A 24,340-nucleotide genomic window follows, 5' to 3' on the forward strand; every position below is an offset into this window, starting at 1 on the left:
CAGACCTTACCTGGAATAATACTGTGCCCAGTTCTGGGCAACACAATTCAAGGAAGATAGGAACAAGCTGGAATGTGTCCAGGGAAAGGGTGTTAGGGAAAACTACCCAAAACAAAGCAGAGCATTCAAAATACTAAAAGTTGAGGATCAGCCCACAGCAAACAGAGCATAAAAGTGACGTGTGATGTGGCTATAAAGAATTTAGAGCTTAGGAGGCAAACATGCAGAGTCCAATCTTAAAAAACACAAAAGGTTTATTTACAAAAATAATAACTGCATTTCTTAATGGTAAAAAATTGGGTCTGAGCTACTCTTAACACCCAACTCTTCTAAGTTTTCAAGAGAGGGAAACATGTATCTATTTCTTCTCTCTGTTTCTGCTCTCATTCTGATTGGTTGTGTAGAATGGATACTTTTCTACTGCAAGGTTTAATTTTTGACTTTGGCTCTTTATCCCTTGGTGTGTGCTGTGTGTGTGTGTGTGTCACAGAGATGTAGTGATTGGTATTTCCCAACTCTCATACAGGAGACATGGGGGAAGGGAAATCTTCAGCCTATTCCAAGTTAACCTGTTCCTCATTGAGGACTTGAAACTAGGGCAGTGTGGGGTTGAATCCCAACAAAGAAGACCCAAATAATCACAGGTTTGGAAACCAAGCCGTATGACTGAGGAAGCTAGGTATTTTTAGTTTGCAGACAAGATGGCTAAAAGGAGACATGATGTCACATTGAGAAGGGAACAGGATTGGGGACCCCTGCTCTAGAGCATCAAAAACAAACTTTTTACATGGAGGGCCAGTTCCTCAGACTGTTGGGGGAAGGGGCAGACTTTAATTGTTGATAGGTGTCTGTGCATGCACTGTTTGGCGAACACACCACACACACCCTGCCACCACCACACACGAACTTGCTCTCACTGCACACTCGCCACTGCCACTACCACATTCATGCACCATAAGTGCATGATGGTAGTGGTAGGGGCTGGGGAAAAGACCGTGGCAGGTTGGATTCATTCTACGGGCCTTAATTTGGGAACTGCTTCTCTGGAGAGTAGAACATGGAGCAATAGATTTAAGTGACAGGAAAAAAGATTCCACCTAAATGTTAGGAAGAATATCCTGACAGTAAAAGTTGTTCAACAGTGAAATATGCCGCCTGGGAGAGTGGTGGAATCTCCTTACCTGGAGGGTTTTAAGCAAAGGCTGGATGGCCATCTGCCAAAAAGGCTTTGCCTTGGTGTTCCTGCATATGCACACACCGGGCTCCTTGAGGACTAGGGATAATTTGTAAATGACTGACAAATTATGAATTTGAAGAATTATTTTGCTTCCTTTCTGAAATATGGAAATGGAAGGAATTCTTTTTGTAGAGGAGCTTGATCTCTTGATAAATAAGCTGCTTGTTTTAAAAATAAACATTTGGTTTTAAATTCAAGACTTACAATAGTTAAAAGGCACATAAACATTTACAAATACAATAGATAAATTTAAAATGAATTAAAATCGTAACCAATATAAAGCACACAAAAAAACAACAATGAAGATAAATCACAAAACCAGTACATTGTACAAGTTCTTTCCCACTTAAAAAAAGTAGTACTCTAAGGTATTTTGTAACAGGAGAAACTTCAGCTGTTTATGCGAAAAGAGTACATTAACATCTTCCTGCCAGAGTAAACTGAAAGATATTAAACTGGAAAGAAATTATCACATCTGTGTCTGATTGTGCAAAAAAACCCCAAAAAACCAAAAAACAAACTGTAATTTCAGAAATTGGAAAAATTACAGGAATCTATACATCTATGCATGGTCTGGGAGAAATTGGGAAACTACTGATTACTGAATCTTCCATCACACTGGTACCATGTGCCACAAATTTCTGTTAAACAAGCAGAAAATCCTTTTCTCCTGCCAGCAACCACTCTGAGGGACAGACAGATCAATAGCAGTCTAGGCTTCAGCAGCGCTACAGAATACAATGTGGCGGCTCCATAGACCAATGCCAGCCCAGCTATCAGTATGTGTGTGTTGGGGAGTGACACTTCCATGAATGATGGAAATGATTGTAGCTGATGAGCAGAATTGTGGCACTAACAGATTACAGGGGGGAATTATCAGTCCCCCACATGAGAAGTCCTACCCACCCTTCTTAGGTGGTTGGGGTAAATTCTATTCCTGGATGTCTTCCTTCACAGAGGAACATATTCATAGATAGTTTCTTTGCAAGTATGAATGGACATTCACAATAAGTGAACGATACCGCTTTGTTAACTAGCACAAGAAAAGTACTGTGTTGTTAGACTTTACTTTCTAGCAATGTGGTTATGATCCAGGCCATACATATCTGAAGGCTCATGTTAAGGAACTATGCAGCACAGTTCACCCTACAAGTTGGGTCTATGATCCAGCTTTTTCATAGTCCTCAAGGCAGACATAAAAAGACAGGAGTTTATTATTAGCAGCTTGCACCTCAATTTCCTCACAATATTTTCACGTCATGTGGGATATTTGTCAAAAGATAAAATTTCCAAATGAATATATTCTGGTCTTTGCAAAAAGTTCCATGATGATGTTACATTTCAGCCATCGACTACTAAGTAGTAGTAAGTACAGGTGGAACGGATATCAGTCTTTCACATCTCCTGTCGATGTACCAGCTGGTAAAGATTTGACTGGAGTTCCTTCTCAAAATGCAGCTAGAGAATGTTCAACTAAGACTTTTCCGGTGAGTTTTGTGTCCTTAAAATTATTTCTTCTGGATAGACTTCAGTTCCTCCAAAAAATGCTGACATTTACCAATCAATATTTTAATTGCTTCACTCACCAATACATCTGGAGGTAGGACTCCTGTTGACTCTACAGAGACTAAAAAGAGAGACTTCTGTTGTTGTTTAAGTATTACATAGTGATGCGACTGTGCATAATATTTTACAAATAAGACAAAAACAGCCAACTTTCCCAAAGATTGGGTTCTTCTAACTATGATCCATTGTTTTATCTAGAATATATATGCACTCACACAAACACAGGAGGATGGTCCTTAGCTATCACCAAAAAAACAAACAAGATATGTACTTGAAACTTCTCATTAAGCATTAAAAATAACAAATGTATTTTATCCCAAAACATTCCGAGCAATACTAGTTTGTAATGGGGTAAGAGAGCAACTCACTTTTTTGTACATCTGTATACTTTCACAATTGTATAAGCACCCAAAAGCAAGCATCATCCTCTCTTTGTAGATTACATCTGACTGTAAAAGTAGCTAAAGTTTCAAAACAAACTATGAGTACAAATAAAGTTAACTGATCATTTTAACAAGCATCTACACATTTAGAGTCAAGAAGCTTTTATGCAAAGCTATAGCTTCTGGGGGAAGGTAATAGCGCTCCATGCAGTCATGCTGGCCACATGACTTTGGAGGTGTCTATGGACAATGCCAATGGAAATGAGCACCACCCCCCAGAGTCGGACACAACTAGACTCAATTTCAGGGGAAACCTTTACCATTTTATAGCTTTAAAAGCATGAGAAACCACTCTTAGTTCTTTGACACACAAAATTTGAAGCATTACATATACATCAGTGATCGTAACATAAGCAGTCACACAGTGAGCTTCAAGAACTATCAAAAGCAACAAGCATTTAAAAGGTTACTCACAAATGTAATGATCTCGTACTCGAGCCAAACGCACAAGGTTTTTCAAGTCATCATGACGAAAAATTTCTCTACTAAACGTGTCCAGTCGAGCATTAGCCACTCTTGCTATTTTTTTCCCTAGAGAAAGAGATCAACAGTTGAGATCCAAAATAATTAAGAGGTTTATGGAATCTTCCCAATCTTTAACTGCAATACAATCATTCACCAGTCACTGCTACATCCCAAATGAAAAATATAGTTTCATGAAAAAGAAAAACCTGCTTTTGGGGGAGGGCAAACTTCGGCCCTCCAGGTGTTTTGGACTTCAACTGCCATCAGCTGTTAGGAATTGTGGGAGTTGAAATCCAAGACACCTGGAGGACTACAATTTGCCCATGCCTGAGCTATAACTAGATATGAAATGACTCCATTTTGTGCTGCCATCCACTACAATCCTCCAAAAGGCTCAGAAGAGAATGTAATCATGTCTCCCTATGGAGCCGCAACCAATACTTCCATAATACTCCAATGACTATTTTCTAGGCTACTTGGCCCTCTACATTCCTGGGATTTAAAAGTGCAGGACTCCCACAACTGTAGGAAAATGTTCCCTTTCAACGCCTGGGAATCAACAAGACTGACGTATGCCTGTATATTCTACAAATGGGACCCCTGCCTCCAGTAAACAAGATCTGTGATTGATAGAGTTTAAAGGAAGTTAGTACAAAATACCTTTTATTTCCTCAACTTCAATAACACCAGGTGAAAAGCACTTCTTTAGTTTCTCAGCTGTTTCCCCTTCAACAGGTTTCAACAGAGTAATATCTGGCAACAGGCGGTAGCTGGCTGTGGCCACCGGAGAAAACTTTGCATGGTCTTTACCTATTGACAGAGGACATAATGCTATGTCAAAAACCCAAATTAATAAAAACAATTAAAATTGGGGCTGGTGAGTAGGATAGAAGCAGCAAACAAAAACTAGAAACAAGGAGAGATTTGGGGTACTTGATTATTATTATTTTGCAGTCAGTCCTCTTCAGAAGAACAATAAAATTCAGTTTTATTGCCACAAATGATCTAGCATCCTGTTACGACACAAAAGGGCAGGTATGCCTCTTTGGCCTGTGCATTTGGGGTCCTAAAGAGATTGGCATGGAGCTCCTGGTGGTGCAATGGGTTAAACCCTTGTGCTGGCAAGACTGAAGACTGATAGGTCGGAGGTTTGAATCTGGGGAGAGAGCGGATGAGCTCCCTCTGTCAGCTCCAGCTCCCCATGCGGGGACATGAAAGAAGCCTCCCACACGGATGATAAAACATCAAAACATCCGGGCGTCCCCTGGGTAACGTCCTTTCAGACGGCCAATTCTCTCCCACCAGAAGCAACTTGCAGTTTCTCAAGTCGCCCCTGACACGAAAAAAAGAGGTTGGCATTCCCTTCTTCCCTGGACAGTGCCCAACTCCTGGCCTCCAATTTGCCATATAGCTTTCCACCGCTATTCCTCATGGGGACTGGGTAGGATAGGAAAACATGCAGGAACATAACCCAAAGCCAAATGCAAAACGACTAGCAATTAGAACCTTGTGGACCTAAAAGCTGATATACTCATTTCATGTCTGGCCACTCGGACACTGCCAGGTGCTTCTCTGATCTGGCCCATGAGGACAGAAGGGCCACAGGATTGGGGTTCTCTAAGGCTGTACAGATAAAGCTGGGGGAGGTATATGGTTGCTGAACCACAGGTGGAGCTACAACACTACACTGAGTCACACAGGACTGCACCCAATGATGTTTGCTATTTAACACACATTTGTTAGTCATCTATGGCAGGGCTTCTTTTTCCACTAGCAACCCCTTTTTGCATGAGAAATTTTTACATAACCCCAGGCATATAGATAATTAAAACATAGGTATAGAAATCAAATAATTACTGATAACAAATCAGCTTGATAAAGAGGCTGATATTCTTTTTTATTAAGTACAGCTGAACTATCTTCTGCAGAGTCCACTGTAAACACTGTTGCCAACACTGTGAACCGCTCCGAGTCCTCTTCAGGGTTGAGAGGGCCGGTATAGAAATATCGCAAATAATAAAATAAAATAAAAAATAATAACTTTATTTTTATACCTCGCCTCCATCTCCCTGAAGGGACTTGGGGTGGCTTACAAAGGGACATGCCCAACAAAACAGGTTAAAATAAGCATCGAAAAACAAGCAATATCAAATATCAATAAACATACAATCAGACAACATTATAAAAATGATTAAAAGCTATGATGGCTAAGGAAATAAATATCATGGCTGAGCAAATAATAATAATAATAATTATTATTATTATTTATATTCCGCTCTATCTCCCCAAAGGGACTCATGATAATAACTTATAAATAACAAACACTGTACATTACAGGTTCATATAAATGTCTGAAACAGCCACTAGATGACATTCAGAAAACCTTTTACTGTTGCCAAATTTTTCAGGACCCCAAAATTTAGTTCATTTGGGGTCAGGACCTATAGCTTAAAAAAGCACTGATCTACAGTACAGTAGAGGCACAGTGCTTAAATACAGAGAAACATTAATAAAATAAAAACCCTTGTGAAAAGAATCTCAGCAAAAATTCTTCTAGATCACTGTAGTCCAAAAGCAAGCAGGAAAATTGCAGCCCCAAATTTTGTAAATGAAAACAAAACTCCAGCATTGTTTTGTCCCACATCCCACAATGTTAGAGGAGTGTTTGCCACCTCACCAATGCCCTTTACACAGTGCATAAGGACATCAATCTCTTGGCCAGGCCGCAGTTGAGCAATGAGGATGTCGTCATGAACAGGACGGAAGCCAGCATTCATGTTGTCTGCCTGAGACCCCAGTGGCACCCATTCCATGTGCTTGCTGTAAACTGTAAAGATAAAAAAGGGCACGGGGAAAAAACATTTGTTACTAAGCAGACAGCTGAATAAACTATGGCACCATTCTCCATCACCAATCAAAGCAAAGTAGCAACTGTGGACAGCAACTTGCTGCAACAAACACCATAAAGTAAGATTCAGAAATGGAAAAAAATGACTGAACTGAGACACTGGGTGTCTAGAATCAGTGCTCAAGAAACAGCAGAATACAGGACAACGACTCCAAAACAAATGTTTTACCTTTGTGATTAATATAGAGTTCATTCGGGTCAGATGATTCCTTAGGTGCCTCGAGGTTCCTGCTACATTTTATTTTCAGCTGGAATTGCAGAGTGTTAATTTCATCACATTCATCCTCTGCAGAAGAAAAGAAAGAGACTGAAAACTCCAAACACAGCCTATGCTCTGGCATTAACTTCTTTTAGCACATAGCTTCATCAGTTTTGGTCCCCCTACAAATGCATACTTGGCTATCTTACCTTCACTTTTATATTCAAAGAGACGAGGATCTGCACAGATAGGGATCAGTCCTAAACGATGAGCCAAAATTTCATCCTGCACAATGGAGGTGTTATTATATACAAAGACCTTCTCAACAGCCATGGTTGGCACCTAAGGAAGAGACAATAAATCTGTTGCTAAGCAGAGATATTCAGCCACAGTATCGCAAAGCATCGGTCTACAATAAATAAACACATCTATTTATTTCAGCTGAATCTGTTTAGGGATTCTGAAGGTATAATGCTATTTGTTCATGCCATGTATCGAGAAGATCTAAAATATAAATCTACTGTGTAAATCCAAAGTCTTACTTTACTATATTAGGAGAGGCAAAACTCCCTTATTTCTAAGCAATATATCAAGCCTCCACAAGGAAACTAGGCAATTTAACACATTTGCCATGCATTTCCTGAAGGTCTGACCAAGAAAAGGTTAAACCATCTAGAACGTACCACTGATAATTGTAAAGACTTTACTTATAGTTAAATGACTGCAAATTAGGATTTTGCACACTCCACCAAGTTTAGTCTAAAGCAGTAAAAATTATAAGAAGCAGAAATTATCATTATTATTATTTATTTATTTTTATCCGCTTTTCTCTCACAGGTGAGACACAAAGTGGCAAACAAATGGTTAAAAAACAGAAATTACATAATACAAGAGTACAACATCATCCCCAACCCAGACAAATAAACAATAAACAAAACACTGTATAAACACACTACATAAACCATATATATAAAACCATATAAAATAATGACATTAATGGCCTCCATCAGGATAATGAAACAGTACCACACATCCCTCTCAATATTTCTTCAACATTTTATTTACTTCTAAGGGAAACTTCTGGAATAACTCAGAATGACCAGCTTGTACTTGTAAAAATGTAATTGCAGCCAAACCCAGCCAACTAAGTCATAACCCAGAGAAATGCCCCAAAAGTGCCTTATTACTCATTGTACTAATCTAATGAATACCTCAGCAAGCAAGATGCGTCGGAAAGCATTAGCAATTGCTGCATCAATCCCCACCATGTCAAACTCCAGTGTGCTTTCATCCATGCTGATGATATCTACTCTGAAATTCTGTAAGAAACAAACAGTTTCAAAACAGGCGTAGTCTTAAGGATAAAATATATTCACTGGAAAAGAACAAGAAGTAAAAAAAACTTCGCAATCAGGGATGTGTTTGAGTAATCGACACCACTGAAAAAATATATTCAGCTTACAATCAAATCCTCACATCAATTACTTTCTTCCAGTCTGTTTTAGGTGTATTTCTGCAAAAGAGAATCCTACAGCAGGAATGGGCAAAATGCAGTTCCCAGGCCATATGTATCCTCCAGATTTAGCTTGTGGGCCCCAGAGATACCAAGGTCAAAGGGAATTTTCTTTGTGTAGTGCACTTAACAACAACAACAATGCATTGTACTTGTTACCTGCCTCTCCACATAGCTTGAGGCAGGATACAACAATTATCAATCCCTGCTGAATTGAAATCTATCCTGTATCTTTTACACCTGGACCATAAATCCCTCCACCTCACAATAGACATGTCAGTACTACTGGCTGAACAAATATATACTATATAGATAAAGCAATTTCTAGAAACAAAACAAAGGTTCTAAATCTCTACTGGTTACTATCAAGATCTATCATGCTAGCCCCTCAAGATACCTAAGAAGAAGTACGCTCACCTTTTCAAACTTAGTTCTATCCCAAGCATCATCATATCCAGAATAATTCCCGGGAAAGTCTGTTGTGTGGGCCTGAAAAAAAGAGGGGAAGAGGTGATGCTTGGAACATATACATTGCAGAGAAAATCATAGGGTCAGCCTGAGACAGAGCTAGGAAAATCCCCCTAGTTCAAGCCATAGACAATTGAATTTGTGGACACAAGGGGCCAACTGAGCACTGAAAGTTATACTGTACAGGTTGAGGATCCCTTATCCAAAACGCTTGCTTGAGATCAGAAATGTTTTGGGATCTTTCAGTTTATGGAATACCTGTATTTGCTTTGACATGAATAATAAGATATCTTGGAGTCCAAAAGACCTAGAGGGCCCAATTAGTAGGTCTCACTTGATCTACTAATTTGCATATGGTTTCTGAAGCTACAAGGCCATTAAATTCTCGAGAGCAACACGTGTGAAAAAGATCTTGGAGTCCTCATGGACAATAAGTTAAATATGAGCCGACAATGTCATGCGGCGGCAAAAAAAAGCTAATGGGATTTTGGCTTGCATCAATAGGAGTACAGTGTCTAGACCCAGGGAAGTCATGCTACTCCTCTATTCCTTCCTTGGTTAGACCACATCTGGAAGACTGTGTCCAATTCTGGGCACCGCAATTGAAGGGAGAGGTTGACAAGCTGGAATGTGTCCAGAGGAGGGCAACTAAAATGAACAAGCGTTTGGAGAACAAGCCTGAGGCTGTTGGGAATGGTGGGAGTTGAAGTCCAAAACACCTGGAGGGCCCAACTTGGCCCAGGCCTGCTTTAGCTTTCGCCTGTCCGGTCTGGTTTAGAGTGGAAGATGCCACAGCATTGATCCCCAGCTGTGAAAGTGGCGCCAAGCGGCACTGATTCCTCCTTGGTGGCCCCTCTGTGAGCTGAACCAGCTGTCTTCCCTGGCCTGGCTGTGGCGGGGATTGGGTCCAAGGCAGGCCTCCTGGAAGTGCCCCTTCGCTCCCCCCCTGCTGCTGCTGGTTCCCTTTCTCCCTTCCCGACTTACGTTGCGGACTCCGAACTCGCCCAGAACCACTCGGCTCCGCATCTCCTCCACGCTCCCGGGCGCCGCCATCTTGGAACCAACGTGAGCCGGAGGAGAAAAGATCAACTTTCCAACTTCCGCCGGATGTTTTGGTTTTTTTTTTTCAGAAGCGACGCTCTCTTGGGGTCACGTGACGCGGCGCGTAACCTTTTGGACGCCATATTGTGTGTGGCGCTCCTTCGCTGTAGAATTCATGCTGCTTGAAACCCCTTTCACTGACAAGGCTCTCAATACTCATTAATGATGGGAGCTGTAGTTTTATGAGGCACCACTCTTTAACAGAGAGGACAAACTTTGCCTTTTTTTCGCCCGTTGTCGCTAAGCTTGTCCAGGAGGACAACTAAGATGGCGCCAGCGACAGGCCGCCTGCCGTAAAATATCGCGAGAGGGGCCGCGCCTCCACGTCCTCAGCGCCGCTGGGTGTCACATCCGGGTCCTTCTCGCTTCGCCTTCAGTTGGGCCCTGTTTTCCTGCCTCTCCTCTCAGGGAAGCGGGAGCGTAGGCTCCCTCGCAGCCGGAGGGAAGATGTCCGGATCCGGAGGCGTCCCCTCGGGGTCGGCGGCTGGAGGAGCCAGGGCTGGGCCTGTGGCCGAGTGGGGGGCCTTCGAGGACAACATGCAGGTACCTTTCGGCATTGGAGTTAGCCCAGAGACCAGGCAGGGGCAAACTTGGCCCTCCCTTCCAGGTGTTTTGGACGCCAACTCTGCTTCAAAAACGTCAGGCAGGAAAAGCCCCTGTTTTGTAAGGTCCCTTCTACACTGTCCTTATGTTCCAGAATCTGACCCCAGGTTGAACTGGATTATATGAGTCTCCATTGCCAGATGATCTGTGATAAGCAAATAATCTGGGATCAGGTCCTGTCATATAGAACAATGTAGGAGAGAGTGTTTGAGAATGTACTTATTTAGTTGGCTTAGTTAGGAGTGAGTCCTCTAGTAGATAACCACCTATTGAGAGGTAACTTCTTAGCTTCAAAACCTGCTGGAGTTCCTTTAGGTGCTCCTAAAATGTATTAGGAAATACCATGTTTACTTGAGTCTAATGCTCCCCCTTTTGGGGACTAAAATGGCTATATAGTCCAAATTGATGTGTTTGTTAGATTCAATGGTGCATTACACTTGAGTACATACGGGTAAAAATAGCAGTGTCCTGTTCAAGTAGTTCTAAGCACTAACTTATGGAAATGCCTTCTGGTAACTGTCTGTTCATTTGGCCAACCCCAAATCTGGTGTTTTTAATGTAATGATAACAGAATTGTACATTATTTGCCCAAGTCTAATGCTTGTCTTTTTTTTGGATAAATTACACAGCTAAAAATTAAAATGTGCATTAGATTGAATGACCCATTATGCTCGGGTGAATATGCTACGTTTTTAAAATATATAAAGGAGAGAGAGAGAAAAATAAACATAACAAATAAAGTTTTTGAAATAAGAGATCAAAGGGGTTGTTGCCGAAGGAAGCTCTAGAGCAGAGCTTTCCAAACATTTCATGGTGACACACTTTTTAGACTTCACTTTATTTCTTAATTAGTCACTCTCCACCAAGGTGCTCCGAGCGACTTACAATCTAAAATAGCATTTACACAATATAAAAACATTCAACATAAAAACATTCAACAGTGACTATTTGGCAAATTAGATCTGATTACTTAAATGCACAACCAAACAGCCAAGTCTTGAGTGCCTTTACAAAAGGTCGCAACTCCGACAATGCTCTAATGTATGGAGGCAATGAGTTCCACAGAATTGGAGCATGCATCATTTTGTGCCACTAATTCAGTTTCACTGGAAAACCAGAGTTTAAACCATCCTTTTATAACCATATAGTTTTAAATATATATCATTATGCTTACTTTACATACTCAGAGGTTTCTCATTACATTCACATAACACACCTACACACTGCAACCAAGACACTATAATATATCATGACATTTTGGAAAGCTTTATTCTAGATACTAAAGGGATGAGCCTCAGTGCTGATCTCCGGATAGATTGCACTAATTTTTATTATTAGTGGTATTTCTATTTATAATATTGAATGTATCTCCAATGCAACAATTAAATGTAGCTTGAAACTACTTTAACTGCCATGCCTTAATGCTATGGAATTCTGGGAACTGGAGTTTTAAAAGGTCTCTGCTGAATAGTGTTGATGCCTCACCAAACTATGACTCCCAGATTTCTATTGAATTGAGCCACAGTAATTACATTGGTGTCAAATTGCATTAACTACAGTTGAGATGTACCCATTATTAACAGGAACTTTGAAGTGATGTCAGTATTGGTTCAAATTATGAAAACATCATAAGGCTGATTTAGTTCTCCTTATTCATGCCTGTAATATACTTGTAAGATAAAACTACAGAAATGTTAAATTTGAGTAATATTGTCGGATTTGAGTTGTCAATACAGCTTCTCTGCAATGACATTTGTGTGGCTGACCTTTCCAATGGCATGCACTTGCTCTAGGCTTTCTTCTTTAGGCACAGATTTAGTTATTGTTGTGGAGCTATTGCCTTGTCAGCTTTGATTACACAAACAACTGAAAAAGCCCTGCAATTGCAACAGCTATGGAAGACATATGTGCAAGTGCCACTTTCTAACTCATGTGGATGATACCTTTTATTTAGTCTTTTAAATTTTCTCCCATTTTGGAAAAGGGCTTCCTCTTTAAATGGTCTCTTTTTGCAATTGTATGTTGAAGTCATCGAATTACACACAGAATTGGACAGATTCATGAGTTAAAAGGATTCCACATATTGTTATCCCATAAACAATAATTTTTCTAGTACAAATAGAAAAGATTATTAGGTTTTTTCTGCCAAAATTCTTGAGTTAACTAATTGAATGTTTTGATTATCCGTTTGACCCCAGGTCTTCAAATGGCAGTCTGTTCTGCCTGCCCAACCTGATCATATGCATGTTTCATAGCTTCCATTTCAATAGACTTTATTCAATTCCATACAATTTTAGTTATACCATGAATTTATAATAATCTTAAATAATCACTAGTTCCATGGTCTAACTTAACTAACCTTCCTGTCTCCATAGCACTATAGGCTGTAGAAATATCTCTTCCATCTGAAAGGTTATTTATTGTAGAAATATACGCTCGCTATGAAGCAATAAACTTTTGACTGTCAGTCTGGTTTGGGTTAATCTCTGATCTACCTTGCCCTTCAAGATATTGTGGGGATGACAGTCCAGTGTATCTGGAAAAACAAAGATTTCCCACAACTTCAAGCAAGCCATTTGGGTTTGATACTATGTTTGTCTAAAGGCATTGTTTTGACACTAGTTTGTAACGGTCTTGAAAATAGAAGGCATGCCTCTAATGTTTGTTCTCAGATCCATAAAATGGTTTCAATTTGAAATCAGGAGTAAGATCTCTTGCTTCAGCACACATTCCCAGAAACCTCTTGTCACAAAACATTGATGGGATAAGTGGTTTTTGTGGGGTGGAAAGAGGAGTTTTGTGCTGCAAACCATCCCAGAACTCCACTCTGCCAACATATGTTTTAAACGTTTAGACCTCCTATGGTAATGCACAGAAATGTGACATTTCTAGAGGGTTTGAAGCCTTTGGCGGATGGGGGACATTGATTTGTCTCCAATTCTCAAAGTAATCTTGTTCTTATAGCAGCAGGGTACAACTACAGAATCGCTAATTTAGTCTCCCCCATCCTAAAATGTGAGAACAGTATTAATCACTATAGAAAAGCTTTAGGTCAGAAGAGGGCAATTGTGGGACTATATTGGAAACCGTATGCATATACCCCTGGTGTGCACTGGTTTGGTGTTGTTGTTTTTTTTAAAGTTAGGATTTTTTCCAGTGAAAAGACTGTCCAGGAGACTAGGGAGACAATTTCACCTTCTTTTGAGCCTAGTGAATTTTCCCCCAAGTTCTGATTTACTTTTCCTCAACCTAAAACAGCTTGCAGGAGTTCACAAAGTCATTGGACTTCCTTCCTTTTATTTTTATCTAATGCAGTGGTTCTCAACCTGTGGGTCCCCAGAAGTTTTGTCCTTCAGCTCCCAGAAATCCTAACAGCTGATAAACTGGCTGGGATTTCTGGGAGTTATAGGCCAAAAGGGGACCCACAGGTTGAGAACCACTGATCTAATGGATCTAAATGTCCTCAACTAGAAGGAATATCTGAACTTTAAGGAACCTTTTGTGGTTTTCATTTTACAATAGTTTCATCTGAAGGTTAACAAAGCACAAATAACAAAACAAAGTTTGAGCCTTCTCCCTAGTTGTGTATGATGGGAATGGAAGCAGGGGACATATTCCCATGGTTCCAGTTAACTAGGATCCATCTACACTGCCATATAAAATCCAGATTATCTGCTTTGAACTGGATTATACAGCTGTGTAGACTCATATAATTAAGTTCAAAGCAGATAATCTGGATTATATAGCAATGTAGATCTAGCCTAAGAATATACTCTTAATTACTGTCAATGGTGAAACTCTTCCCAATTTTCAGCATCTACTGATACATCGAATGAAGCCAACAAAAAGGATGCTTTCCTCTTGCTCTTCCCATTTGACACAAAGACAAGTATGAAGAATTGAGTTTACATTGATTGTTATCAATGCCTGTAATTTTTTTTCTACAGAGAGAGATTATTGTAGGATATTCATTGCAGCCTTCTTTCTCATGGCTGTGCTGCCTCTCGAGTCAAGGTAAATGTTTGTGCATGGTCTCACTGTATCTTTCCACCTTGCTCAGGGTGGAGGTTCTGCTGTAATTGACATGGAAAACATGGATGACACATCTGGCTCCAGCTTTGAAGACATGGGTGAGATGCATCAACGTATGAAGGAAGAGGAAGAGGTGGATGCAGAAGCAGCAGCTGCTGATGAAGAAGATGGAGAGTTCTTGGGGATGAAGGGCTTTAAGGGACAGTTGAGTCGGCAAGTTGCTGATGAGGTAACCACAGCTTTCTTTATCAAATCTGAGGATCAAAGTTTTAAATCCTGATTCCCACATGTTTCTAATTTATTCCAATTTTTTGGAAATAGTATCTTGATGTTTCTTCCATATTGTAGTCTTGACTAATGTTTATTGCCCAATTTAGAGGGATAATTTATAGTTATTTAAATTAGTGTAGGTCATGCCATACACAGAGTCAGGGTAGCCACTTTAAGGTTAGATGCCTGAGACTCAAACTCCTGGTCTGTACAAGCTGATGTTCCAGCAGCTGTGTTTAATCAGTTTTGATTAAATAAATAGTATCTTTAGGAATCCCTAGGTCCTCTACTGCAACTCTATAGTTAACATCTGGCACGTGTTGATTGCAGAATCACATTAGGTGACCTAGAGAGTGTCAGGTACAAAAAGAATTGTTTAAATCTACAGGCTTCCCATTTTCATGGATGTCCTGTACCCCTAAATCCTACAAATCTTGGGGGGGGGGGTACTGAAAAAGCTAGAATGGTATCCCTTCTGTAGGCTAATCATGCTTTAGACCAGTGTTTCTCAAACTGTGCTCCTCCAGATGTTTTAGACCTTGGCTCCCACAGTTCCTAACAGCTAGTAAACTGGCTGGGATGTCTAGGAGCCAAAGTCCAAAATACCTGGAGGAGCACAGTTTGAGAAAGCTGCCTTCTTAAACTCTCTAAGCAAGAAATTAATAATAAGGCAGAGCTTGCTGCACTGTTAAGAAGTATTTTCCTATAGGGAGAACTTGTCCTGGAATCAGTTCCCCAAATTAATATTATTTTTATAGCAAGAGAACATTACAGGACACAACTGCAGAAGTCCTACTTTGATTCTCTGTGTCCTAAAACAGGGGTCCTCAAACATTTCAAACAGAGGGCCAGGTCACAATCTCTCAAACTGTTGGAGGGCCAGATTATAATTTGAAAAAAAGCATGAATGAATTCCTATGCACACTGCACATATCTTATTTGTAGTGCAAAAACACTTAAAAACAATACAATAATTAAAATGAAGAACAATTTTAACAAATATAAACTTACTAGTATTTCAATGGGAAGTGCGGGCCTGCTTTTGGCTGATGAGATAGGATTGTTGTTGTTGTGTGTTTTCAAGTCGTTTCAGACTTAGGTTGACCCTGAGCGAGGGCCGAGTAAATGACCTTGGAGGGCTGTATCCGCCCTTAGTTTGAGGACTGTCCTAAAATGTGAGATCAGTGTTAATCTCTGTGGAAAAGCTTTAGGTCAAAAAAAGGCATTTGAGGGAATCGTACTGGAAGCTGTACCCACACACTTTGGATGTGGCCTTCATTGAAAAGGTTTCCCAGCAATTTCATCATGGTTGGGGGGGGGGGGGGGGGAGCCAGGGGAGGAAGAGTACAAAAACTTGGTGAAATTTCTTCCTAAGAGATAATGAGTACATTTTTAATTCAAAATAAGGGTGGTACATGGGGTTCAAGTGACACACTTTTCAACTATATTTCTACATCTATGGTAATTTAATAAACCAGTCATTTAACTCTATAGCATTGAAAAACAAGGTCTCTGTTTGCTGTTTCTCTTTATTTCTCAATCCCCCTTCCCCCTGCATTCCCCAGATGTGGCAGGCAGGGAAAAGACAAGCCTCGAAAGCCTTCAATCTATATGCCAACATAGATATCCTCAGGCCCTACTTTGATGTGGAGCCAAACCAAGTTCGGAACCGGTAAGCAAACTGGGTGTATTGTACCTCCCACATCTCTAGCTTCTCTAGTCTACCACAACTCCTCCTTTATAAAGGAAGTTCTATTAATATGTAATAACAGCTTAATCTGGTATGGAAATGATCTGCCACCCAACATCTCTGTTCTTCTCTTAAGTAATATTCAGGTTCTAAGAACAAAATCACATTGCTTTGTGGGAGGTAATCAAGACTTCTTTTTCCTGGTTGTACGTTATTTGGATAACGACAAACATTTCCAATCCTTTGCATGAACCAGAACTGAGCCATAAAATGTCAGTTGAGCGATTCTTTTTGAGCACACATCAGAGTTCTATTAATCTGTCTTTATACATTGACAAACTCTTGTTAAGCTTCCTTTCTGTCCCCTGCAACTTCTATGACTAGTTTGTTGGCTATAGCAGAAAAATAAGAAATTCTACTCTAGAATAATTTATTTACACGGAGCAGACAGAATTCCTGTTGAATTCAGTAACCGCTCTCACCTTCCCCAGAAAGACTTCTTGTCTATAATTTAGCAGAATTGTTTTTATTATAGATAATAAACTGTGAAGATTTTTACACTCAGTTTCTAATAATATAGCATCGAGTTGTTGGTTGGTTTGCACATACCCATTTTTATATCTGATACATGCACATAATTTTTTAATATATATATATGGTTATCTAAAAGATCCAAATCCCTTTTCATGCCAATTAGAAGTGTTCTGTACATCTTGTTCTTTTATAGGTTGATGGAATCCATGATACCTGTGAAGATGATTAATTTTCCCCAGGTGAGCTAGTATGCTAGAAACTAGGTTGAAGTTTTCCTTAACGTTATGGAGGAGGCAGTGTCTAATGAACAATGAATTTGTGGGGTTGGTCTGTCAGGGTTATATTGCAATTCATTTCCCACTGCTGTGAAGCTGATGAACAGAGCAGTATCCTATGTGTCTTTCATCATGGATGCACAAAGGTTTATAAATTACTGTTTATAAATTACTGTTTATAAATTACTTTGATAGAATCACATCTCATGGCTAGTTTTAGATGGTTTTTAACAATTTGATTTTAAAGTTGATACAACTGATTTTAATGTTTGTGTATATTTATAGTTTGTTTTTATTCTGGCTTTGAATTTTTTCTGTATTTATGTTGTGCTCTGCCCTGAGTCCCCTTCCAGGTGAGAAGGGCAGAATATAAATGCTTTAAGTAAAATAAAATAAAAACAGCAGTCCAGTTCTTGTGTACCCCCTTTGCTTCCGTGCCATGTATTCTAATTTCTCTTCATCAGTTTACGGTTAATCGTTTTTAGCAAAGATCATATCAGTTCACTGAATGGTGAATACTGTTATATTTTTAAAAATGCTTTCATTTCCTTTCTCACTATTTCTTTTCCATTCCCCATTTTCTCTCTATTGACTTCGTCCATTTTTCTGATGCCAACTCTTCTGATGTCACAGTGCATTTGGTTGCATCTGGGTTGGCAGACTGCATTTGATTTCCAGGAGGAGCTAGCCTACCTTTAACAAATCTGAATTTCAAGGTCCATGAAAACATGCAAAACCTGTTGTTGTGACTGCTTGTGATGATGAATTCCAGAGGCCATGGGGAAGAGCCCAAAAATCCAGGGACCGCAGCTGCGTCAGCCACTGAATCTGATGCCATAGCATCAGCAAAATTGAACATAAAGGATGTTCAGAAATTGTGCTCATGAGTAACCCACTGTAGGTCATGAGTTTCCATATCATGTGTGATAATTGAGCAGTCTTTTATGAGAAAAGGATGAGTAATAATTTGCTGTTGTGAAATTGCACAACTGGTTTCTCTTGTTAGTTCTTTTAAGAAAGGTGGGCAACTAAGAATGGACTATAGATGCTTTCCCCAAAAAAGTCAGACTTCCACATTTTAGTCCCAAAGAGAGCACAAACACAACTCAGATGTGAACAGAAATTATTTCCCATTCCTTGGATGAAAAATGACAAAGAATGAAAGCTTGGGGTGTAATTAAATTGGAGGTGTTCAAGGACTTAAGGAGTCACAGTAAATTTGGGGGTGGGGGCAGCATAGACTGTGCTTTCTCCTCCCAGCTTTTATAGCACTCTTCATAATTTATTGGGTGGACTTCCTAAAATGCTGACCAATAATAGTTATTCATTTTTTCATTTATAGAAAATAGCGGGCGAGCTTTATGGTCCCCTCATGCTGGTCTTCACGCTGGTTGCCATATTGCTGCATGGAATGAAGACATCAGATACAATTATTGTAAGTAGTGCATCTTGTTTTCCAGACAAGCAACTACCCAGAGGCCTATTTTGGCCTTGAGCTTTCAGGGGCCGGGAGAGATGTTGAGGTATTATGAATGCTCCCGGATTACAGGAGGTTGTGTTTCTGAGGTGCTTGTAATACTTACTGCAGGCATGAGCAAACTTTCTGACTTGGGGGCTGCATGGCATGCCAAAGTGGGGTGGGTGGGTGGGCCGGGAGGGAGGGGGTTCACCCCAAGCCCCCTCCTTGCCCTTTTCTCCCCTTCCTATTCTTTTTCGGAGGCAAAAAGTAAAGTAAAGCAAAGACCGGAAACATTTGGATCCCAAAAGGGTTGGCCTTCATCAGGATGAGATGGTGGACGGGAGAGAAAAAGTGTATCCATTAGTCCCCATATTGCCTTCTCCTGATAAAGAATTCTGGAATCCTAGAGCTAGAAGAGACCCCCAAGGGCCATCCAGTCCAACCCCCTGCCACACAAAAAGCCTCTGTGGAAAAGCCTCCAGAGAAAAAGACTCCACCATACTCCCAGGCAACCTATGCCACTCTCCGACAGCTCTTACTCTCAGGAAGTTCTGAGCAGCAGACAGTCAGTTTTCCCTCTCCTCCTCCACAATGGGACACCCTTTTAAATCTTGAAACATGGTTCTCGTGTTCCCTCTCAACCTTTTCTTCTCCCAACTAAACATTCCCCAGGAAAGGAGGAAGAAAAAAGAGGAGGACAAGAGGGAGGAAGAGAAGGCTGGAAAGGAAGGACGGGTGGAAAGGGAGGGAAAGGGAGGAAGAAAAGAGAGAAGGAAGGAAAGGCAAAAGGGAGGGAGGGAGGAGAAAGAGAGGGGGAAGGAGGGAGGGAGGGAGGAAAGGATGGATGGAAGGAGAAAGAGAGAGGTAAAAAGGGCGAGGGAGGAAAGGAGAAAGAAAAGAGAGAAGGAAGGAAGAAGGAATAGGATGGTGAGAGAGAGGAGGGCCTGAGAAAAGAGCTCGAGGAGCTGCATCCGGCCTCCGGCCTGGGTTTGCCCATACATGGCCTACTGCATATTTTACATTGGACCCTCTATGGGTGATACTGTTTGATAACTTAATTTCTAAGTTTTACCTTCTTGTAAGTTCTCTTATCTGTTTCTTTTTATGCAGAGGGAAGGGACATTGATGGGCACAGCAATTGGCACTTGTTTTGGTTACTGGATAGGCGTCTCCTCCTTCATTTACTTCTTGGCATACTTGTGCAATGCTCAGATTACCATGGTGCAAATGTTGTCACTACTGGTGAGTAAACTTCCCAGCTGCTCAGCTCTTTCCAACTTAGTACCCTCCAGCTATTTTGTACTACAGCTCTCAGCATTACCTGTTGGTATGATAAGTGGCTGATCTTCTCATAACTAAGAACTATCATAGTTGTAGGGATAGGGTTGACCTGAATCTACAATGGCAACGTGTTCTTTTGTTCTTGTAAGCCATGTTGGTGAAGGGAGGAGGAAATGGCAGGGAAACCAGGCAATTCTTGTTAACTTCCAAACAGAAATTAATTCGTTTCCACAGGTCTGGGTGGTGGTTGAATTGCTAATTGAGCTAGATATGCCTCAGGCAGAATCTGACATTCTTCTAATGACTATAGTTGGTAGACAAAAATAGGACATTTAGCTTCAGCTCACTAACTACGCTTAAGCTATTGCAGCTTAAGGCTGTTTTCAAGGAAGCATTTGGTACAATTAATATTGCAGCTGTTTCTGTCTGAGCATTTTCACACACTAAAATTCTGTATGATCTTTTCCTTTCAGGGCTATGGACTTTTTGGGCATTGCATTACTCTCTTTATCACTTACAACATCCACTTTCACTCCCTTTTTTATATCTTCTGGCTGGGGATTGGCGGCCTTTCTACACTAAGGATGGTAAATATATATTTGATTTCTTAGATTTATAGCCTGCCTTTCTAATAATATGGGACCCAGAGTGGTTTACATTAAAAATTAAAATAAAATAGATAAAGAATTATGTGGTAAAATGAAATTTACTACTTTAATTGTAAATTTGGATACAGAAGTGGGTAATAAATAAATAAAATTGTTATAAATGAAATATTTCATGATCTTCCAAAGTCCTCTGCTAATGGTGTACAGTACATCATCCTTATATTTTGTCACTACCCAGTGGTAACCACTTCCTCAGCTTTGTTATATTCAGCACAAAATCTAATTTAAATACTCTAACTCTAATCGTACCTTGAGAGTATAGTTATAGCTGATGACAGAAACCTGTCATTAGAGAGAAGGGGAATGAAAGGCTGAAAAAGCCATTCATGAGAAACTAAACCACATCCAATACATTGTAGCAATGGATTCCCTTCCAGAGGTAGTTACTCTGACTGAAAGGGATCAACTCATCTCGGTGCATTTATGCTTTAAAGCCAGTCTATGAACCTTAAGATTTAGTCTTTCCTAGATTGCTGTGTTGGTGTCACGCACAGTGGGATATACCCAGCGACTCATCCTGTGCGGAGTACTTGCTGCCTTGCACATGCTCTTCCTCCTCTATCTGCACTTTGCTTATCATAAAGTTGTAAAAGGTAAGAGAAGGAATGGGGGGTCACACATTCTTCATTCAATTTCCTCTGCTTTTTTAATGTGTTGAGACAAAGGTTTTCAAGACTAGATATGTTGCTCAATTCACAGCTGAAAATTAGGTCATGCAGCCCAGCTATCATAATTCCCACTATTTCCACACCACCATCCTGTTCTAGCACTGTTTTTATTCCAACTTTCCTAATGGTGTGACCCCTTAATACAGTTCCTCATGTTGTTGGGATCGCTAACAATAAAATTACGTTTGTTGCTACTTCATAACTGTAATTTTGCTACCATTATGAATTGTGATGTAAATATCTGTTATGAAGGATGTATTTTCATTCACTGGACCAAATTTGGCACAAATACCCAATACTCCCAAATCTGAGTACTGGTGGGGTTGGGGGGGGGGTTGATTTTGTCATTTGGAAGTTGTAGCTGCTGGGATTTATAGCTCACCTACAATAAAAAAGCATTCTGAATTCCACCAATGATGGAATTGAACCAAACTTGGCACACAGAACTCCCAAGACCAACAAAAAATACTGGAAGGGTTTGGTGGGCATTGACCTTGAGTTTTGGAATTGTAGTTCATCCAGGGAGCACTGTGGACTCAAACAATGATGAATCCGGACCAAACTTGGCACAAATACTCAATATGCCCAAATTTGAACACCGGTGGAGTTTGGGGAAAATAAACGTTGACATTTGGGAGTTGTAGTTTCTGGGATTTATAGTTCACCTACAATCAAAGAGCATTCTGAACCCCCCCCCCCCCCCCCGCCAATAGAATTGGGTCAAACTTCCCACTCAGAACCCCCATGACCAACAGAAAATACTTTAGAACCACTCACAACCCCCCAGAGGTCCTAGCCCCCCCAGTTGAGAAACAGAGTTAAAGCTTTCCATTATTTAGCCTTTAAGCTCTCTCCTTTTCACACCCTCTGCTTGGTTGGGGTGAATTGATACTCCTGTGCCCCTCCTCCAGACCTTTCTAATTTTATCTGTTATGAAAAGTTGCAGCCAGATTCCAGAACCTGGCTGCTCAGCATTTCCACATAATTCTGTGACCTACTGTGTTAATAATGCAAAGTCAACACTTATGAAGTCAAGGGAATAACATGCAAAGGACAAAATGCATATGTCTGCAAATACTGAGATGGCAAATGACCCAAATAAAACGAGATGTGTTATGAACTAATAACAGATATTGTTTAGTACTGACCCACACTGTTGCTTTTATCATTCGCAGGTATACTGGACAATTTGGAACCTTTTCAAAGAGTTCCCAGAGACATTCCATTTGTCTCTGTTCTGAATGCAACTACCAGACCTGTTGCTGCGCTGATCTCGTAGCCTTACAGACTCTGGCGTTCTCCCTGCCTCTACATGGGTCATATACTCTGCTGCTGTTACCAGGGAAGAAAGAAGAAGGAACAGAGGCAGGACTTGGTTCTGTCTGCAAACCTCATCTTGGCAGTGAGAGCTGCAGGTTCTCAGCATGCTTCACAGGAACTGTGTTTGTCCAGCCTCTGCTGGATTGGGTGAGGCAGAGCCTTTCTCCTGGCCCATTCACATTTAGCTGGGATTGCCCAGGCTTTTCCTCCATACCTTTCGTGCTTGCTCTTGTCTTTTTAACTAGTGTACATGTAATCCTCTCTTTTGCTGAGAGAAGAATTAAATTAAATGGATGTTGGTTCTGAGCAATCTCTTCCATTTGACCCTACTTTTGTAAATTAAGGACAGCAGAGGACTCCTTGCTGTTCTGTTTTAAAACCTAATCAAAACTGTGTTGGTAAATCCCTTTGCCCAAGCTGCTTCCTGTCTCGTGAGCAACCTTGGACTTTGATTGAGGCAGGACATGGCAGATGACCACCTTCCTTTCTCACCACAACAAGAAAACCTTTCCATGTTCACCAGACTGGAAGTATTTAAATCAGTCTTTGAATAGCACACTAAGTACCATATCTTGTGTTGAGACTGACTCTATTTTTTGGTCTGGTTTTTTGTCATATGACAACCTAGGATTCAGTGAGAAGTTTGTTTTACCTTCCCCAGCTTAAACTTCTGGAAACCTCCACTACAGAACATCATATTTAAGCTTTAGCTTTGGCTGTCACTGACTGTAGAAATCTGCTTTTACAACTGTCGGACCACTCCTTTTTATGCACTGAACACAAAGGTTCCTGTTAACTGGACTAGTCCTTTGTATACAACATGGCTTCCACGACAGTCAAAATCAAATTCATTTTTTACACTTGCTCATGTTTTCTCACAGCCACTTCCCCACTCCCTTATTTTAATGAGTTTAGTACTTCACAATTAATAGAAAAATAAATAAATTGGGATTTATGTAGCAAGAAAAACACTTGTTTCCCAACATTTATTAGAAATCTCATCAAATACTGGTCAGTATCCAGAGGAGAGTGGAAGTTTCTCTGCAGGAATCAATAGTTCTTATCTACCACGGAACAATAATTCAATCAAGAAACCACTTGTTTCCACTTTTAAAGCTAGTATAAATAAAGCGTAAATCCTATCATTTGGTTTATGTTTCATGAATATCAATCTTAAAGTTTATCCTGTTTAGGTTTCCAAACTTTTTCAGATGAATTTCTCAGTTTCAAAATAATATGTATACTAAAAGCAAATAACATTCATTAAATGATAAATTGAGTGTGCACAGCAATTGCCCCCTAAAATATGTGATAACATAAGATATATAAGGCTGCCATTAAAGTAACACATATATTCCTGCATGGCAGCAGATTGGATTGCATGACTTTGTGGTCTCTTCCAACTCTACCGTAACTTGAAATACTGCCCTACAGTGAAGCATGTCTGTGTAGGAAATTTTCCTACATTAATATTATTGTTTAATAATTACACCAGAAGTTGCGGGTGTATACAATGTCGGGATTTCAACTGGGAGGGGAAAGGTATTTTTAAAAAGTTTTATTACGTATGTGGCATACATAATGTTAGTATTCCCTAGACCAGTGCCAGTCCATTAGCCATTGGCTGCTAATCTGTAGTT

The 24,340-nt window shown here is 40.3% G+C and overlaps 2 protein-coding genes across 3 annotated transcripts; one reads left to right on the top strand and one right to left on the bottom strand.

The window, feature by feature from the left end:
• Nucleotides 1–236: 236 nt before the first annotated feature.
• On the bottom strand, nt 237–9,897 carry POLR1C (RNA polymerase I and III subunit C). 2 transcript variants are annotated; one of them, XM_060754031.2, is made up of 9 exons: nt 9,784–9,897; nt 8,749–8,820; nt 8,030–8,137; nt 7,028–7,160; nt 6,789–6,905; nt 6,389–6,538; nt 4,372–4,521; nt 3,661–3,777; nt 237–2,864 (listed from the first exon to the last, which is right to left on the bottom strand). In XM_060754031.2, exons 1-9 carry the CDS (start codon nt 9,850–9,852, stop codon nt 2,746–2,748), a joined length of 1,035 nt encoding a protein of 344 aa, XP_060610014.1. In that variant the 5' UTR covers nt 9,853–9,897; the 3' UTR covers nt 237–2,745. The 2 variants fall into 2 exon arrangements, with proteins under 2 accessions (XP_060610014.1, XP_067320454.1); XM_067464353.1 differs by lacking the exon at nt 9,784–9,897 and having other exon boundaries at nt 8,729–8,809.
• A 338-nt stretch (nt 9,898–10,235) lies between these two features.
• YIPF3 (Yip1 domain family member 3) lies at nt 10,236–23,006 on the top strand. The gene is made up of 9 exons (XM_060754028.2): nt 10,236–10,443; nt 14,564–14,764; nt 16,371–16,477; nt 17,223–17,268; nt 18,647–18,739; nt 19,874–20,005; nt 20,518–20,631; nt 21,182–21,305; nt 22,556–23,006. Exons 1-9 carry the CDS (start codon nt 10,348–10,350, stop codon nt 22,657–22,659), a joined length of 1,017 nt encoding a protein of 338 aa, XP_060610011.2. The 5' UTR covers nt 10,236–10,347; the 3' UTR covers nt 22,660–23,006.
• The last annotated feature ends 1,334 nt before the right edge of the window (nt 23,007–24,340 follow it).

Source organism: Anolis sagrei, chromosome 1 (assembly GCF_037176765.1).
Source record: "Anolis sagrei isolate rAnoSag1 chromosome 1, rAnoSag1.mat, whole genome shotgun sequence".
In the NCBI taxonomy this organism is placed as follows: Eukaryota; Metazoa; Chordata; class Lepidosauria; order Squamata; family Dactyloidae; genus Anolis; species Anolis sagrei.

Bases quoted from the DNA above. Each gene is read 5' to 3' on its own strand.
- POLR1C (XM_060754031.2), bottom strand. From the start codon at position 9,852: ATGGCGGCGCCCGGGAGCGTGGAGGAGATGCGGAGCCGAGTGGTTCTG. The intron at 8,821-9,783 runs GTAAGTCGGGAA...TCTTTTTTTCAG, and splicing joins GCGAGTTCGGAGTCCGCAAC to GCCCACACAACAGACTTTCC. The intron at 6,906-7,027 runs GTAAGATAGCCA...TTTCTTCTGCAG, and splicing joins CTTTGAATATAAAAGTGAAG to AGGATGAATGTGATGAAATT.
- YIPF3 (XM_060754028.2), top strand. From the start codon at position 10,348: ATGTCCGGATCCGGAGGCGTCCCCTCGGGGTCGGCGGCTGGAGGAGCC. The intron at 14,765-16,370 runs GTAACCACAGCT...TGCATTCCCCAG, and splicing joins GTCGGCAAGTTGCTGATGAG to ATGTGGCAGGCAGGGAAAAG. The intron at 20,006-20,517 runs GTGAGTAAACTT...TTTTCCTTTCAG, and splicing joins TGCAAATGTTGTCACTACTG to GGCTATGGACTTTTTGGGCA.